Source organism: Lycium barbarum, chromosome 9, assembly GCF_019175385.1.
Source record: "Lycium barbarum isolate Lr01 chromosome 9, ASM1917538v2, whole genome shotgun sequence".
NCBI classification, from domain to species: domain Eukaryota; kingdom Viridiplantae; phylum Streptophyta; class Magnoliopsida; order Solanales; family Solanaceae; genus Lycium; species Lycium barbarum.
Window position 1 is genome coordinate 108,161,006 of NC_083345.1, and position 19,527 is coordinate 108,180,532.

The 19,527-nt window shown below is 35.6% G+C and overlaps 1 protein-coding gene and 1 non-coding gene across 3 annotated transcripts; both read right to left on the minus strand.

Annotated features, from left to right (window-relative positions):
* Window positions 1-1,253: 1,253 nt before the first annotated feature.
* On the minus strand, window positions 1,254-1,355 carry LOC132612379 (U6 spliceosomal RNA). Its single transcript, XR_009571748.1, has one exon. It is a non-coding gene; the product is annotated as a U6 spliceosomal RNA (small nuclear RNA).
* An 875-nt stretch (window positions 1,356-2,230) lies between these two features.
* Window positions 2,231-8,669, minus strand: LOC132609325 (transcription factor bHLH153-like). Of its 2 annotated transcripts, XM_060323236.1 has the most exons (7): window positions 8,389-8,669; window positions 6,489-6,633; window positions 5,750-5,815; window positions 5,485-5,550; window positions 3,794-3,841; window positions 2,989-3,150; window positions 2,231-2,613 (listed from the first exon to the last, which is right to left on the minus strand). In XM_060323236.1, exons 2-6 carry the CDS (start codon window positions 6,588-6,590, stop codon window positions 3,025-3,027), a joined length of 408 nt encoding a protein of 135 aa, XP_060179219.1. In that variant the 5' UTR covers window positions 6,591-6,633; window positions 8,389-8,669; the 3' UTR covers window positions 2,231-2,613; window positions 2,989-3,024. The 2 variants fall into 2 exon arrangements, with proteins under 2 accessions (XP_060179219.1, XP_060179218.1); XM_060323235.1 differs by having other exon boundaries at window positions 2,231-3,150; window positions 8,389-8,668.
* Between the last annotated feature and the right edge of the window lie 10,858 nt (window positions 8,670-19,527).

Below are 19,527 nucleotides of genomic sequence, written 5' to 3' on the forward strand. Positions count from 1 at the left end.
GAGACAACAATGTGACCAAGCTACTAAATATTCTCTCCGGTCCAAAATAATTGAGGTTTTAAACTTGGGAACATGAATTAAGGAATTCATTAACTCTTAAAAACTAAGAGATATTTCGACTAAAATACCCTTCATTATGATTTTCTTTTCTTTTTAGGTTGACATAATATTATAGCCATAGGGATATGGGAAATATGAAGGGCAAATTAGAAAGGAGAAACTAAATACTTTCTTTGTGGAACCTCAATTATTTTGGATCAACTTTTAGTGGCTAAAATCTCAATTATTTTGGACAGGAGGGAGTAATCAACATGAGACTCACTATTAATATAAGACATATTTCATAAAACGAGGCAAATAAACTTTTTTATAATGGTGTCGACAACGACTCACAAGCATTCTAATCAGGTTTGTTTAAGAGAAAAATTATGCATATATGATGTAAAAATTCTTTATGATAACTGTGTGTATGCTTAAACTCAATCATCATTGACCATTCCTGTTCTACCATTAAAAATCATTGAATAAAATTGGTGGCTCTGAGCTCCTCCCAACTGAGCTAAAAGCGAGTCTCCTACAATTATCATAGTTCTTTTTTTCCAGATGTCCCATTTTAGCCATTTTCTTTCTAAATATTGGATTTAACTTGCCTCATTTCACCAGTATTTCTATTTAAGTTATTTTGTCATAACCATCATGGAAAAGGATAAAAGTTAAAAGAGTCGTAGCGTAAATGAACATTAGTGTTTCCTAGCCGGAGCCAGCAATAGAAAAAGATTGGATTGGGAAAGACCATGAAGGTTGCAGTACTGTTGGGGAAGCCTCTCACCTAGCCCATCTTTTAAGAAAATAAATAAATAAATAAATAAAGGGGTTGCCTTCCTTGGTTTCATTTGTTTGATGATGGTGAAAAATACCCTACTCCCCGATTTTGATATGTTACTCTATTTGTATCCACTGATGGAAGTATATGACACTCCCTCTTAATATTTTCTTATACCCTTTAAAACCTATGATCAATGAATTAAATAGGAAACAATCAAATTTGCTTAACTTGTCTCGAGTTCTGTTGCTTGGCCTACTAAGATATACCTTGGCCCTTGTTGAGTGAACAAAAACTTAGAGAGAGTAAACTTAGAGCTAAGTTCATACTAAATCGGTGGCTGAGCTTGACCTAGGTTCGTCTCATTAAAATTTATATATACCGCCCCCAAGAAAAAAGATTCTTGATCGTTAGGCTAATAGCTAGTCTTTTTAATCGAACCATTTTTCCATTTGTGCATATCATCCCTGTGCAGGGCCAATGTCAATCTTCTCTATATCGTCCCAATTTTATCAGATGTCCCTCAAGGGTTTTAGATTCTTCATTGGAGCTTAGTAGACCTATGCACAAATTGGTTCAACCCGAATTTTCAAACCGATTCGAAGCAATTCGAATAATTCAATTGGATAATACAATTTGATTTCGATTTACAAATTCAATTGTCAAATATTATGATTTCTTGGTTCTGATACAGCTAGCTTCATTTATAAACCGAACCGACCGAACAAACCGAATTGGGTATATATCACTAATGAAAAATAGTCTAATCTAATACACTTTATATTTTATACCGCAGGTCCAAATCCCAATATTTCCTAGACCTAATATTCTAAACTTAGTGCTTATCTCTCTATCATGCAAACTGATTTATTATGCTTGTCTACTTGCAAGTTGCAAGATGTTGGATTATTAATTTGATATATGTAATGTATTGTTGGCGAATCTGTATGCTTGCACAAGTTGTCAAGCTCTAATTTTGCTATTTATATGCTATTATGCTTGCAAGTTTATGTCTTTTCTTAGTTAATGTCATGGTTATACGACTGTAATTGTAGGATCTCAATACATTTGATTATGTTTGCTCTAAAACTGAAATGAAAATAGTTGCTTGTTTAAATTTCGAACAAATCAAACAAATAAATTTGTATAACAGAACAGAAATAACAAAAAACAAATCAAAATGAACCTAGAATGGATCAAGTTTAATTTTAGAAAATCGAAATTCATAAGTTAAACTCGATGATGATCAAAACCGAACCGAACCGATTCGTGCACAGGTCTAGAGCTTAGTACAACAACAATAATTTTAATCCCAAGCTTGTGCGTGTTGAGTCCTCTAATACCTTCTCATCCCCCTCCATGAGGTTGATGACTTTCATAGAGATAAATTTAATCCTCTGGAGTGGAGCAAAAACAATTTTTAAAACAAAATGAACATGATTAAAAAAGGGCAGTGGCTCAAGAATATCATTCTTGAATCAAATTATTCTAGAGTTCCCGTTGCTTCTCATGTAAATACAATAAGTGCATCCTTGATACATTTGCAGCTAAGATCACTACATAACTTTTCTTTCTTCAATAAAATATACATTTCTGTTAAAAACCTTGAGACACAGCTCAGGCTATCCTTATATTAGCCCTCAAATTAGATCTGGCTACTAGCATCTATCACATAACTGCATCTCCGTGTTGAAAATGCATCGTTTCGGCTGCTTTTAAAAAGGCCGAAGACATCGACAAACCTTTAAACTTGTCAGTGATTTTCACTTAGGCACTCGAAGAACTATAACCTGTTCAAATTAAACACCTGAACAGATGAAAGTGTTCCTACTAGACATTTATGGCTCAAATTTCTTAAAAAAAAAAAAAAAACTACTTTTACCATGTTCTCTAACGCCTATTACGTAAATAAGTATGCCACCTACTTTAATTATACACAACTACTTCAATTGGAACAAGTTTAAGGATTTCTGACTTATTGAGACTATTGTGTATAATTAAGGGAACTGACATATTTTAAGTGAGTAATTTATCATGTGTTTAGATGCTCAACCGGACCAAATCATAATTTGAGTGTCTAAGTGAAATTTACTGGGACGTTTAAGAGGTTGTCAATGTATTCAGCCTTTTAGAAAAACTATGTTATTGTAAATCCAAGACTTTACCATGGATGCAAGTGACGGTTAATCCCACATTGTTCTCTAGAACTTTTGTGAGGACTTAATGGGAGCCCAAATATCAGCACCATTGCTGCTAGCCACTCCAACAGTATATGAAACTGGCACAAGACATAAGCCTTTGCTTCTCAAATTGTAAGGCTGTGATTCCTTCACAAGAAAACATGAATAACATTTCAACAAGGTTTCGAAACTTTTTCTGATAAAAGCTGAATTCCAAGTTCAATTGATATGATATAATGACATCAGTTCTATAATGTAGCAAATTATAGAGCTTCCTAATGTAGCATGAAGGTTTTAACTGATTCAAAATCTCTTCAGGCTGATGCAATTGTAAAGAAAGAATGGGATAATTACATTTTTAGACAACTTAAAAACATAATAGCCAGTAAATGTATATTAAGTAGGCGTTTGGCCATGAAAACCAAATATTTTTCACTTTATTTGGTATTTTGGAGTTGAGTTGGAGTTGAAGTTGAAGTTGAAGATGGAGTTGTGTTTAATTATAGTTTTTGCAAAGAAAATTTGGTTGTTTGAATGTATTGAAAGTGAAAACAACTTGTATTTGGAATTTTCATGCCCAAACATTGATTTTCAAATAAAGTAAAAACGTTTTCCGGAAAAAAGTGAAAAAATTTCATGGCCAAACGGGCCCTAAGTATAAATATACATCTAATATACAAAATCAGAGTATATTTTGGATAGCACCCATAATAATTTTTTACCAACAGGCCAAAAATGAAAAAAGCTCAAAGAATAAGCAATTTCAGAAATTGTGCTAAAGGGATCTAACCTGTGTCTTAGACATTGGCATATTTCCGAGGTATGGTGCACTCAACACCTGAAAGAACCAGGAAAGCAAAAATGAGGTCACATCAGCAGAGATTTAAATGAGGTCAGAGACATAGATTTTAGTAGATGAGTCCAAAGCTTCGTAATCTAAATGAACTAGCAGTAACACAAACACCATGATCATGTTAATTTCTAACCAGGAGAAATTTCAATTTTCATGAAATAAATAAGCATCCAATGAAGATGTGGCACTCTAAAAACTTGGCCTCGTATGTAATGCATAATACATAAAATCAATGCAATGTATAATACATAAAATCATTCTTTTCCCATTTCATAAATGGTTTCCGGTTCATTGTTTCTTAAGATAATTGTGAACATTGTAGATCTCCAACAGAAGAAGCATAACCATCGAACACTTCATATGCCTGACCAATGATTAGTGTAAAAGGTAAGTCTATCCCTAAAATAATTACAATTAAAGTATGTTTGAACAATCAAGTTGAAACCAAAAAACTTCAAAAGAAAAAATCACAGAGCTGCACAATTAAAGAGATCGCCACACCCCCCTACAACAGGGTTTACTGACATATAAACAATGCACAATATAAGCAGCAATCGCAACGAAGCTAAGGGAAAAAAAAAAAAAACAAGGTCTACATTTCCAACCAAGTAGTTATAAAAATATTTAAGATGAAAAAACAATTACAAACTTTCTGTTCCACCTCTCGAATAGTAACAGATTTTTAAAAAACTTAGTAACAACAAGGAAAAAACCAACGCTCTACACACTTGAGCATCATCCAGAATGCAATATGTACATGTGAACATATCTGAACTCTCTCAAAGTTAAAAGCTCTACAATCAGGAAAAGATTTTTTATTTATTTTTTTGGTAAAAGCTACAATCAGAAAAAGATGCAGAGAATGTAGAAAGAGGATATTTGAATACGGAAACGTGATCTTCCAATCACTTAAATTCGGAGAACATTTTCAGGTATATAATTTCAGTACTGGGAGCACTATGAACAAAAATATATGGAAACCAAGACAGAGAAATAGGGGAAGCTATGGTGAGTAGCAACCTATATTTAATACGGGGATGCATACGTATTAGTGCTAAAATGTACTGCAGAATCGGACTGATTTTCTTTAACCAGTTCTTTTTGTCAGTTGTACTGAATTTCTTTAACCTAAGTTACTCGGACTCTTCGAAAGTGTTGCCGCACCCGTGTCGGATCCTCCAAATATACACTACTTTTGAAGGATCCGACACGCACCCGACGACATTTTAGGAGAGTCTGAGTAACTTAGTCTTTAACCATTTAAAATTCCCTGAAATTATTAAAGTCATTGAGAAAGTAACCAGATCAACCTCAAACAACCGAAAACTGCTCTTGAATCAATCAATTTGAAACACCACCAACTCAAGCATACAAGAAAACAAAGATGACATCTCCTTCCCTTGGACTCTCAAAAAGATTTAAACAATGATTTTGCATCTCCATTAATCTTCACAGTAAAGAGTAACATAGAACTACATTCATTTGTAGTACACATTCTGAAAATCTATTTCAAGACGATCGGTGCCCTATTCACGTTGGAGCCACTAACTTTCTTGTCTTTAATCAGTCATAAAGTAATATAGTTCCTACAGATGAAGAAAAAGAATAAAGTTTTGGCAGAAACACACCTTCACTTGTTCATGGAGGAAGTTTATGTATCCCATTGCTTCAAGGAGAACAGAAGCCGTATCTGTCTGCAAATATAACAGAAATCAGCATTTTATCCATATGGTGAAAATTCTAAGTAAGAATTGAGTGAGCTCATTCAATTTCAGCTGCTCTGAGTGGACATAATTTTACGAGTGCGGGAAAAAAATTCTCAAAGATATTCCACCATTCAGTATCTCAAAGACCATGTCCAGTAATTCATTGCTCAATTCCTGCAGAATTTACCTTGCCATATGGTGACACCAGCTGCTGGAGAGCTACTATTCGTTCACCGAACTTCTCTTTCTTCTCCTGTTTAAGGAAACAAGGCAAAGAAGAAAAATCTCCAGATGAAGAACTCAAAGATAAGGGTTGCAACACATAGCGAGAATGAAAAAAATCACCAGTTTAAAATTATCAAAAGTATCCCCTAATCAATATATACATAATTTCTCTAAATAAACATATTTGTGACTCAGAGCAGCCAAACAAATGTGTCCAAAGCCCTCCTATAATTCGGACACTTCAATTTAGTATTTTTACAGTTTTCTTTGGTCAGTTTAGTCTTACTGAAAGTCAAACAAAATGTTAAATCTTTGACTAAATGAAATGTATAACACACCGAAGAATCTTATGTTCATCATTAAGTACATCACTGCTAGCCTATGTTGAGAGTATCCAAGAAATAAATATTCTTAAATCCACGAGCTACAAACATCAGATAATAAGTTCATGAAAAATATAATTACATTTGGACCGCCCAAAAGAATAATAGCCAGCAAATGTATAGATATTGTATATTAAGTATAATACGTATACACAAATTATACATAATCAGTGTATAATTTTTGTATATTTTGGCTAGCGTCCGTAATTAATTTGGAACGACTGGCCAAAATATGTAAAAAGCCCTTAAGTATATCTATATCCATAAACATGTGCACCAACAATAACAGCACTGCAGCAAAAAGGAAGGAGAAGAAACCTTGGAGGAAATAGGCATATCGGCCTTTAGTCGTTTTGGCGTAAGAGATGTGAGGCCAGTGCTATGCTCAATTGAAATTGGGCTTCTTTTGTGTTGCATCATATTTCCTTCTATTGCTACAACTCACTGAAAAGTAATACCAATCCTGTATAAAAGAAAAGAACATGGACATTAGGATATTAGTAGACAGGCAAAAGCTTCAGAAGTAACCCTGTTTTCTCAAACCATTGATATATAGCTTTCCTATATAAGAGGAAAAAACATGGTACTTATTGTTCATGGAACTGTCATGGAAAATACATACATTTCAAAGAGAATACAATTAAATATGCTTGCTTTCATCCTAGTTTGTATTGATGTATAACTCAAAAAACCTTATGTAAATCCAAGTATTATAATTATATAGCTGTAATTCTGAATCCATTACTATTCAGGTCCAAGACACCAAAGGTATTTCTTTGAATTAAGTGTTACTAACTCTATCCTAGTTTACGTGGGGAGTCAGACCATTCTTTCTTTAACTATAATTTTATCAAAGATTTTTTAAACACATTGGCTATGTCGGCTAGATACTTTTCATCTAGTTTTCAAATATGTGAATATATATTGAATATATAGTCAAACTTAAGTGTTTTAACCCTCATACTCCGAACCCCTTAACATAAATTGAGACAGAGGGAGTAGGTACCAAGTGTTCAAATACGTTCATAGTTGTTAAACTTAAACCATCATCTTTTTATTTTACATATAGCATAAACTATGTTAGAATTAAGAATGCATATTATGTGCTTATTACATAAAACAAACTTAGACTATAACAATGATAGCATTAAAAAATGCAACCTTCAATAACAGAATCTATGACTACATAATTACATAAATTATATGCTTTTATAATCTTTTGATGGCTCTGCCTTTGCAACTAACAATAACAAGCTCAATTATTCTGAGTAACTTCACAAGAATAAAACACAAGTTAGACAACTTCTGCAGATTATTAATAATCCATGACTTTTTTATGTATTAAACTTGTTATAGTGTGAATAGGTGTGAGAGAACAACTTAATTCAAAGAAACCAACTTTAGTGGGGCCAACTTCAAAAAATTTAATATCATTCATTAAGCATGAAAGCAGCCATTTGCGTACACAATCATAACCTTATCCCATGCTAATTCAAGGATACAAATAAACTAATAGAACGTCAAAAAAATCATCTAACCACTACATAAAAAAATGATTCAACAGAACATATCAAATTACAAACCAAAGAAAATCATTCAACTTCAATAGAACAATAACTCATTAAGAGGACAAAAAATCTTCTACTTTACAGGTGAATATAAAAACAATTACCCCATTTAGCTTCATTTTAAATGAAGGTGTTTTACAAGAACTTGAAAGGAAAAACAGATTTTAACATGATTATTAGTATTTCTTCTGTCTCAATTAAAATGACACACTTTTCTTTTTAATCTGTTTAAAGAAAAGAATGTCAACATTCTATAATTAGAAAAAAAAAATCCTCTTTAACCTTAATAATAGAGTAGTATTATTTATGGTCTGTTAGCCCAAAAATTTTTAAAATCTTTTTTCTCTTTCTTAAATTTTGTGTCTAGTTAAAAAATGCTACATAAATTTCACTTTTACTTGTCCACAATAAACTTTATACTTTCTTTAAGAAAATAATAAATAAATACATATTTTACTATAATACCCATAACTACTAGAATTTCAAAAAATATTGAGAAATGATTCGGGATATTAGTAGTTATTACTTTCTTTTTCTTGATATATGCTAAAACTTACGACAGTTGAGTGGACAAATAAAAATGAACAGGAGTGTACAAATTTTGATAACTAAAAAAAGAAGTGTCATATAAAAAGAAACAAATGAAATACCTTGATTTCGAACTCTACATGAGAATAGCCATCTGAACACACTTCAAAATCCACTCTAAATTTCAAAGACTTGATGATTCAACAAAGCAGTATATATTTGAGTAACTACTTAACTCCAGAAACAAGAAAACAGAGTTTTCCGGCAAAACAGATGACGTGGAGCTATCTGAGGTGGTTGGAAGTATTATCTGAGAGAAGAAGAATTTGATGCTAAGAGAGGAAAAAAAAAGAGTTAGAAATGAAAGGACAGAGAAAGAACAGAACTGAAAAGAAGTGTGGAAGGTGGGAAGGGTTTTTGAAAGTCCTTTTATACTAAAAGTAAGTACCAATTTGTGTGGGGTTTTGAATAAGATTGGCTTTTAAAATTTATGGTTTAGAATAAATTACACATACTTGTGTTTTATTATTTCTAATTATAGAAAAATGATATTTTTTTTTGTGAGACAGACTAAAAAATGATTGCACATAAATTGAGACTGTAAAATTAGTAAGTCTCAATTTACGTGACACCATTTGATTTGACACAGAGTTTGAGAAGAAAAAAAAACTTTTAAAAATTATGGTCCAAAATAAGTTTTAAAAAATATTTGCCCTTATAAATCGTTTTATTAAGAGTAAAAGGAGAATTTTAAAGTTAAATTGTTCGTAATTAATGAAAGATGACATTCTTTTTTTAATAGACTAAAAAGAGAAGGTGCCACATAAATTGAGACCGAAGAATTAGTACTCCCTGTGTTTATGTGATGCAGAGGAATTAATAATCTCTTTGTTTATGTGATATTTTTCGGTTCTCGATATTTAAATTGCTTGAACTTTGATCAACGTTTTAAGATGTATTTTTTATCAAATTAATAGGAAAAAAGTTATAACTTATAATAGTTTTTACGTAATATTTAAATATATAAATTATAATCTTAAAATTTCTAAATTAATTTAATTCAAATTAACTTTAAAATTTAATCAAATTAATTCGGAAAAAATAAAAAATATCACAAAAATTTAAACATCAGAAGTATATGTTTTGAGAGTGATCTTCGGAGGACGAAAAAGAAAAACAAAACAGAAAGAAAATAGGTCTACTTGACAGCTAATATCCAACCAAGAGGAAAAGCGCGGAAGGAGTAGTTAAATTAAATCTGGATGATGTCATTTCTGCTTTTCTCTGATTTTTCATTTTATATATCATTAAATGAAAATGACTTGTGATGTGAAAAGCATTTTGACTACTACACCATTATTTTTGTACTGTTCTTTAACTTCTTTCTTGAAAACTTCATACTCCGGTAGTGTTTGTTTAACCCGTTTGATTATGAAATATCATTTTATTATTTTGAATACAACTCTCTCCATTTTAATTTATTTGTCCTAGTTTAAATAAAGGGTAAAGGTTCAAATGTATCTGTCAACTTGGCGTTTTAGAGCAGAATTAAGTCCCCGTTTGTTCATAGATATCAAAAATATATTCACTTTTTTAAAAATTTTGGAGTTGGAGTTGTATTTGGTCATAGTTTTTGAAATTGTAGTTTTTGGTGAAATGTAATTGGAAAAAGGTGAAAAAAGTGAAATTTTTTGAAAAACAAGTTTTTTGAGTTTTTGGTTCCAGAATATAACTTCAAGTTGTATTCGGAATTTTCATGGCTAAACGCTGATTTCGGAAAAAAATGAAAAAAAAATCCGGAATAAAGTGAATAATTCTTATGGCCAAACGGGGGCTAAAAAAGTGATGGATACATATCTCTACTATTACACAAATGGTGCAGACATATTCATATTATTACACAAATGGTGCAAATATATCTTTTTAGCTGCCACATTTTTTTTCTAGTGGGCTGTCTTGTTCGTTTTAAAAAAAAAAATCTGCTTGGCTTTAAAAAAAAATAAGTTTGTTTTTTGTTTAAACGAATGAGACCCGCTCCACCAAAAAACATTACCATGTGAGTTTAAAAAGTAATTCTACTAAAAATGCAGAGTTGAGGGGTATAAAACTAAAAAGTTAGCGGATGGAGTATTTTAATACAACTCGACTTTCATAAACTTTTTTCAATTTCAACTCTGAATAATACTTTTTTCAGAACTCAAATTTTATCTCCACCCAACAAATCAAGTAAGCTACTTGACCTTTTAAGCGATTTTTTCCCAAAATACACGTGTTTAAAGTTTTTGACGAAAAGCGCTAATAAATTTTTGATTGTCACGGCCCAAATTGGATGGAACTTGATTGACATCTAACTTGTATTGTCCGCTGAGTGAATCGAGCTCCAGGTGATTATAGCATATTACTAAACTTAACAGATCATAAAAGCGAAATAAAATTATTATTCGTTTATGTCTGAAAACTGAGTTAAGAGAATATGGAGTACAATCAGACCTCTATATAACAGTATCCCCATATAACAGCATTTCTTTATAATAGTCAAGTTTTTACAAAATTAATTTTTCATGTTATATTTTACTTCTTTATAACTTCATTTTACCTGTAACACAACATCCAATTTTATAACAGTACGCTCTTTGTAAAATTAACCTCATATAACAGAATTTGTTTTTTGTAATATAATAATTAATTTTTATAAAAATAGAGTATCTATGATTACCAATAATAAGTGTAGAAATTTTTGACCAAATATTTGATCCTTTAATACACTATTTATGACAAAGAATACCATATGAATATATTTATACAAAGTGTAATTAAGCTTAGAATTTGACAGTTATAAATGAAACATTAGTTTTTATGCATCTTTTTTCGCCTATAATAGCGAAATATTATTTAAATGTCAAATGTTGTTATAGGTGTATAATAGTCATTCTATATAACAACCAAAAAAATTCGGACCCAACGATCCTGTTATACAAAGGTTTGACTGTAATAATGTCTGTTATTTAAACCCACAAACAATAACAACCCTCTAAGAATCTAACCACGCATAGTCTACAGGGTATTCTCTAAAAATAACGTAAATGTCAAGAAAGCAACATAAAATGAAAGAAGTCTCACTGTGCTAGAAAGAGTCAATGGAGCTTACCAACTGGATCTAGAATTATGTCTTTAGCCACATGCCTCATCACCTACATCCTCAACACTTGTCACACGACGTAGCAGGCCCAAACAAACTAAGTGTATTGGGTAAAATATAAAGGATCCAGCTGTACCAATGTGGTTGAGAAAACGTGGCACGAAGGATCAGACTTCGGATGAGTCAGCATCACTACCACCGGGGAAGATCTATGGTACCGGAAGAAGCTGCAGGTCCGGTGTAACGCGCAGCTTCTTCGGATCTGAGTGGCCTAACGGTCATTCGTTATTTCAAAGTTGGGACGTTACAAATTCACTATTGTTGCGATTTTATGACCCTCTTTATTGTACATTATTATCATGCCTTTAAGGCTTATTATGAGCAGGGGCGTGACACATGAAATATATTCCCCTAGCTCTAAGTACAAATAAATGAGGTAATGCCTATTGTAACACACGATATTCAAGCTAATACAGGCAGTTCTTACTCTTATATTTCTGTACATTTTATATTCTTGCAACTGCTTACTAAGCTCCGAAGTCATGGCTCATCGATAACTAGAGGAGTCTAACCTCGGATAAGCATCCATAATCCAGGCCCTCTCTCTTTCTTTATCTTATTTGCGTCTATTTACAATATTTAGATACGAGCATCTTAATCTTATTGGTTACTCTGATCTATGTGTCCCTGACCACATGTACAAATTCAACTGAACCATTTTACGGGTAAACAGTTTGGCACCACCGTAGGGCCGGGACAGTTGTGGTTATCATTGTAACCATCAGTTGTGTTACTAATTTTCTCTTTAGCTCTCTGTTTTTTCCTAAGTATCTAATCCAGGTATGTCAAAAGTTAATGGAAATCCAAACGCTGTGGACCAGCATGTCAATATCCCACTAGAGCCGGAAGGACTACCCAGTCAAACAGTCCTGCAGCCGCCACACTCGGGAGATCAGACAACAGGAGGGGATCATGACCTCAACACCGTAATAGACAATATCCCCATCAACGAACCTATAGTAGAAACCGTCCAGATCCTCAGGGACAATACCTTCGTGCAATGTTGTTGCAACGGTTAAAACAGATCATTGAAACCTTCATGGCAACACTAGCAGATCAGGCCGTCATACCTCCCACCGGCATGCCAGAATCTATGAACAACTCAAACGTTACCCGAGGAAATAGATAAATGATAGGAGGAAGCGGAGAGTCCACCGAAAGTAGAACAGCTCCCCTTGATCCTTTCCAAGCTGAAGTCCAGCGGTTCATGAGGGAAATTACCAAAAAGATGGATAAGACTGCCAAGGAGGTAGTGAAGAATGCGGAGGAATTCCAGAAGCGCCTCAGCCAAATTCCTGGGCGCCTCCAGTCGTAGAGGGGTCGGATTCGAAGAAGAACAGCCAGCGGGCATACACACCCGAGACGGCGCCGGAGCCGATACCAAAGTTGTTCAAAATGCCCGATATTCCCAAACATGATGGCACCACTGATTCGCAGGATCACATTACGGCCTACTCTATGGAAATTAAGGTCAATGACCTTCAGGAGAAGGAGATCGAGTCTGTGTTAATCAAGAAGTTTGGTGAGACCCTTACCCAGGGGTCTATGACGTGGTATTCCCAGCTCCTGGAGTACTCATTTAAATTTTGACAACCATATAATGTGGAAAATAATCAAAGATTTCTATGGAGTATTTTTTTTTTTTACTCACATTATTTGCCATGCTGGCGGTTGGTTTTATCAAAGCTCATGCCGGTGTAAGGAAGGTGAAAACCAGGAAGGCGAACATCTTCCGTATTGCTCAGGGAGAATTGGACCGTCTTCGAGATTTTGTTACCCGATTCTAGAAAAAGTGCATGATGCTACCTGTCGTACAGGATAAGCGGGCAGCCGAAGATTTTACCAAAAGTCTGAAATTCTTGAGTTCGGACGCATCCCGGAGGCTCAAGAAAAGTCTCCTAGAGTTCCAAGCCACAACCTGGGAAGACGTACACAACTGTTATGAATCCAAGTTTCGATTGGAAGACGACTTGCTGGGGGCTTCATCTTCAGTTTCCCCTGCAATGGCGGACAAAGGTTACGGTCCAGATCGGAACTCTTCAAAAAATCATTTCCAGCCTTATCCTCCGCCCGAAGCTGCTAATAATGGGTCCAGTTAGAGGTCACTTGAGAAGCCTAGAGGAAACAGAAAACATAAACCTGGAAGAACGGACGGAGTTTGCAAGCCAAGAATAATCAGTCCATTTCTCCGCCGAAGGGATCGGAACATCCCAAGCTTTCGGATTATAGTATCACCATTAGCGAATCTCAGATGGCGGATGTTCTAAAGACTCATCCATCATCTCGTCCTGCGAGGCCATTGCGATCCAACCCAAATTCAAGGGATCAGATGGTCTGGTGCGAATTCCACGGGATTCACGGGCATAAGACCACTAATTATAGACATCTCCGGGAGGAGGTGGCGAACATCTTTGCCAGAGGGCATCTTCGGGAATACTCGAGCAAGAGAGGAAGAAATAATTACGGCAGAGCCAAACCCAGCAGAGGAGAAGGACGCGCCAACTGCTCCCCCGCATGTAATCAACATGTTTTTGGAGTAGCTATGATAGCGGGGACTAGCTTCACCGCATCCAGGAAGATGAAGATTTCAGTGACACGAGAAAAGAGAACTCTAGAGTTTTCGGAGGATGAGGCTATTAACTTCTCCGATGAAGATGCAGCGGGCGTCACATTGCCTCATAATAATGCCCTTGTTATCACCATACTTATTGGAAATTACCTGGTCAAGCGATTCATGATATATCCGGGAATTTCAGAAAACATCCTCCGCTTGAAGGTGGTGGAAGAAATGGGAATGTTAGCGAAAATGATACCAGCAACGCAAACATTGCTGGGCTTCAACATGGCCAGTGAAACCACCAAGAGAGAAATTGACTTGCCCGTAGAAGCAGGAGGGATCACTAAGTTAACAAATTTTATGTGATCGGCGGTGACAGGCAGTACAATGCTATTTTCGGAAGACCTTTGCTCCACAACATGAAGCCTGTCCCCTCAGCTCTTCACCTACAGCTTAAGTTCCCTACTCCAGACGGGATCAGACAGATCCGGGGTGAGCAATCAGCAATGACATATTTGTTGTGGAAGATCCTGTAACAATAGTGGTCCAGAATGAACCGGTCTTGTAGCAATTACAGAGCTCGGGACCCGCCTCAGATGAAGAACATAAAACATCAGCGGAGAGCAAAAATAACGAAAAGCATGAGGAGCTCGAGGATAATTATGGGGTCCCGAGATATTTTCAGCGGCCGGATGAATCAAAGGCCACAAAATCCACTGCTAAAGAGTTAGAGCAGATTGCTTTGCATCCAGAACTTCTGAAGCGAAAGGTCTACCTGGGCACAGGGTTAACCCCGAAGCTCAGGAAAGCTTTACTTGCTTATTTATGCTATAATAATGATTGTTTTGCTTGGTCCAAAAAGGATATGACAGGTAACCCATCGGACGTAGCAACTCACAAACTTGGAATAGATCTTAGATTCCCACCGGTTCGCCAAAAAAAGCGACCCATAGCGAAGGTCCTCAATAGGTTTGTTAAGGAAGAGATTGCTCGCCTTTTAAACATCAGGTCCATTCGAGAAGTCAATTACCCGGATCGGCTTGCTAATGTAATGGTAGTTCTAAAAAAGGTAACAAATTTAGAATGTGTATAGACTTCAAAGATTTAAATAGCGCATGCCCGAAGAATTCGTTCCCGTTGGTGAGTATCGATCAAATGATCGATGCTACAACCGGACATAAAGTAATGAGTTTTCTCGATGCTTACTCCGGGTATAACCAGATAAGGATGCACCCGAAGGATCAAGAGATAACTTTCTTCATAACTAATTTCGGAGCATACTGTTATAATGTAATGCCTTTTGGGTTAATAAATGTCGGAGCCACTTATCAAAGGCTCGTAAATAAGATGTTTGAACAGTAAATAGGCAGAACCATGGAGGTATACATAGATGATATGCTAGTCAAAAGTCTCTATGTAGGGGACCATATTAATTATTTGCAGGAAACATCTGCCAACTTGAGGTAATACAATATGAAGCTGAATCCTGAGAATTGTGCATTTGGGGTCGGATCCAATAAGTTCTTGGGTTTTTTTGTCTTCCAAAGGGGAATTGAAGCCACTGAAGACATTCCGAACACCTTGGAGGAAGTAAAGGCGGTACAACGACTCACTGGGCGGATAACTGCTCTCAGCAGATTCATATCAAGGTCCTCGGAGAATTGTCACAAATTCTCCTCTTTGCTCAAGAAGAAAAATGATTTCAAATGGACACCGGAGTGTCAACAGGCGCTCCGTGACCTCAAAGCATATTTATCTTCACCATTGCTTATGTCCAAATCAAAGGACGGAGAGGTGCTACTAGTCTATCTAGCAGTCTCCGAGGTAGCGGTAAGCGCGGTTCTTGTTTGGGAGGACCAAGGTACGCAATTCCCTGTTTATTACATAAGTCGAGTCATGTTGGGGGTTGAAACTCGGTACCCTTTATTAGAAAGGTTAGCCTTCGCCCTAGTAATGGCCTCGGGGAAGCTTCGACCTTATTTTCTGTGTCACCCGATTGCCGTGGTTACCACCTTTCCTTTAAGGAATGTGCTCCACAAGCCTGAACACTCAAGGCGATTGGCAAAGTGAGCAGTTGAGTTAAGCGAGTTCGATATTGAATATAAGCCTCGTACTGCAATCAAGTCCCAAGTCCTGGCAGACTTCGTGGTTGATTTCAGTCCGGGCATGGCACCCAGGCTCAAATAGAAGCCTCTCTAGTACAGAGGGCTGAGTCCTGGGTATGTACCCTCTACACGAATGGGGCGTCCAATGTAAAAAGTAGAGGGCTCGGTGTTGTGCTCCGCACCTCTACAGGTGATATATTGAGGCAAGATATTAATAGGATGCCTCTCACTAACAATAAAGCGGAGTATGAATCTTTGATTGCAGGTGTAGAACGAGCCAGGGGACTCGGATCAGAAGTCATTGAGGCAAAATGTGATTCCCTTCTGGTGATAAATCAAGTGCACAGAGTGTTAGAAACTAAGGAAGAGTAGATGCTAAAGTACCTAGAGAAGGTCCTGAGGTTGCTGGCTCGGTTTCAGGAGTGGACGATGGTGCACATTCCCCGCGAGGAGAATGTGGAGGCTGATGCACTAGCCAATATTGGCTCGTCCACGGCGTCAGTAGGCCCGAACTGAAAGTGTGATTAAGTTTAGAATTTGACAATTATAAATGAAACATTAGTTTTTATGCATTTTTTTTTTTCTATAATAGTGAAATATTATTTAAATGTCAATGTTGTTATAGATGTATAATAGTTATTTTATATAACAATCAAAAAATTTCAGACCTAACGATGTTGTTATAGAAAGGTTTGACTGTAATAACATTTGTTATTTAAACCCAAAAACAATAACAACCCTCTAAGAATCTAAATACGCATAGTCTACAAGGTATTCTCTAAAAATAACGTAAATGTAAAGAAAGAAACATAAAATGAAAGAAGTCTCGCTACGCTAGAAAGAGTCATAGAGCTTACCAACTGGATCTAGAAAGTATGTCTTTAGCCACATGGCTCGTCACCTACATCCTCAGCACTTGTCACACGACGTAACAGACCTAAACAGACTACTTGTATTGGGTAAAATTATAAAAGATCCAGCTGTACAATATGGTCGAGACAAGTGGCACGAAGTATGAGACTTTAGATGAGTCAGCATCACTGCCACCGGGGGAAGATCTATGGTACCGGAAGAAGCTACAGGTCCGGTGTAACGCGTAGCTTCTGGATCTGAGTGGCCTAATGGTCATCCGTTATTTCAAAGTTGGGACGTTACAAATTCACTATTGTTGCGATTTTATGACCCTCTTTATTGTACATTATTATCATGCCTTTAAAGCTTATTATGAGCAGGGGCGTGACACATGAAATATGTTCCCCTAGATCTAAGTACAAATAAAGGAGGTAATTCCTATTATAACACACGATATTCAAGCTAATACAGGCAGTTCTTACTCTTATATTTCTGTACATTTTATATTCTTGCAATTGCTTACTAAGCTCCGGAGTCACGGCTCATCGATAACTAGAGAAGTCGAACCTCGGATAAGCATCCATAATCCAGGCTCTCTCTCTATTTCTTTATCTTATTTGCGTCTATTTACAATATTTAGATACGAGCATCATAATCTTATTGGTTACTCTGATCTACGTGTCCCTGACCACATGTACAAATTCAACTGAGTCGTTTTACGGGTAAACACTAAGTACCTCCGAAGGATACCAGGGGAGTCTCGTTGACAAACCCCTAAGCGTAGGACATGACTAGTCTGGCTATATAAAAATTTAATCAAATGCAAAAAAAAAAAAAAAAAAAAAAAAAAAAAAAGGTAAAGCAAGCAATTTACATAATTAATGCTAAAAATTATAAGTTAATATTGAATTTGAAAGATGAGTTTGAAATTAATAACTAAAATCTAAAGCTAAAAACCGGATTATCTTTGAATAAATAAGTTGTCAAACTATTCTTTTAGAAGACTTATATGGACATGTACCAGTAGAAGATTCCGCAGCTACCGCAGCCCCTGCTTCTTCAGGTGGAACTCCAGGTTGAGGAGTTACTCGGAATGCTGCCAATATATCAGTATCCTTGGTTTGGTACTCAGGATTATAATAAGTCAATTTGTACTCTTTAACACCAGCTTTGAATCCAACACTTGCTTTAGTCTCTGTTTGTGGTGACATAAATCCCTCCCTACAACTCGTGAATTAAGAATTCTCACAACAACAAGGTCTACTCGACACGAATTCCGCATTAATGAAACTTTTCACAGAAATCTTTCACAAAATTTCCAACTAATACTAATATTATCAACTAATCAGAATGGTTGATTATTAGACCATGGTATTTGATTTGCCAAATACATCATTATTGTATACTCTTTCATATATATAGCGCAACCCAATTTTTATTTTTTACCTTTTTGTTTTTTGAAATGGAAATACCTAACTAACCTAAATAATAAGAATTTCCCCCTTGACAGTGGTATATGTTGTATATGTAAATCCTAGATGTGAAAATATATGGAATTCCTCTTTGATCTATGAATCTATAAAAGGTATAAAAAAGAAAGAAAAACACAAAGAAAAGAATAGGCTAGGCATAAATTGATATGCTGAAATTGAAATAAAAAATAAATAAGAAGAGGAGCCAATTAGATACAAATAATGAATAGTAATAGAAATAGAAAATAAAGTTCAGGTTCGAATTCCATAGAATAGATAATACGGATGGGATTGTCTAAAATGACAGACAAATGAAAGACTTTCTCAAGATTCTGATTCATCCACTTGAGATTTTTAAATGAAAATAGGTTGGGTGAGCTTGCAAATTCACTCAGTCTCATTGAATAAGTAAACAATTGAATTGGTTCAAGTTCAATTGCATGGTGCCAACAAAATCGAGTGTTAATTCCCATTTTATTGATTTAACCGATCGACGTGCTAGCGGACATTTTTTTTTGAATTCGATAATTTTTGAAAAAACATTTCGACATATTTATTTATTTTATTATTATGAGAATCAATCCTCTACTTCTGGTTCTGAGGTTTCCACGCTTGAAAAGAAAAACCTGGGGTGTGTCGTCCAAACCATCGGTTCGGTACTAGATGTAGCCTTTCCCCCGGGCAAGATGCCGAATATTTATAACGCTCTGGTAGTTCAAGGTCGAGATAGTGTTGATCAACCAATTAATGTGGCTTGTGAGGTATAATAATTATTAGGAAATAACTGAGTTAGGGCTGTAGATATGAGTGCTACAGACGGTCTAACGAGAGGAATGGAAGTGATTGACACAGGAGCTCCTATAAGTGTTCCGGTCAGGGGAGCGACTCTGGGACGAATTTTTAACGTGCTCGGATAAAAATCCTTTTCGGCATCATCCCATTCCGAGGACTCACAGAAATACCCCGGGCGGTGCCACAATCCATTCAACGTACAACAATGTGTTGAACTACTTCAACAATCTGCGAGTGAGATATCCAGCGTCTGATGTTCGTACAGTAGTATCCACAACTCCTTT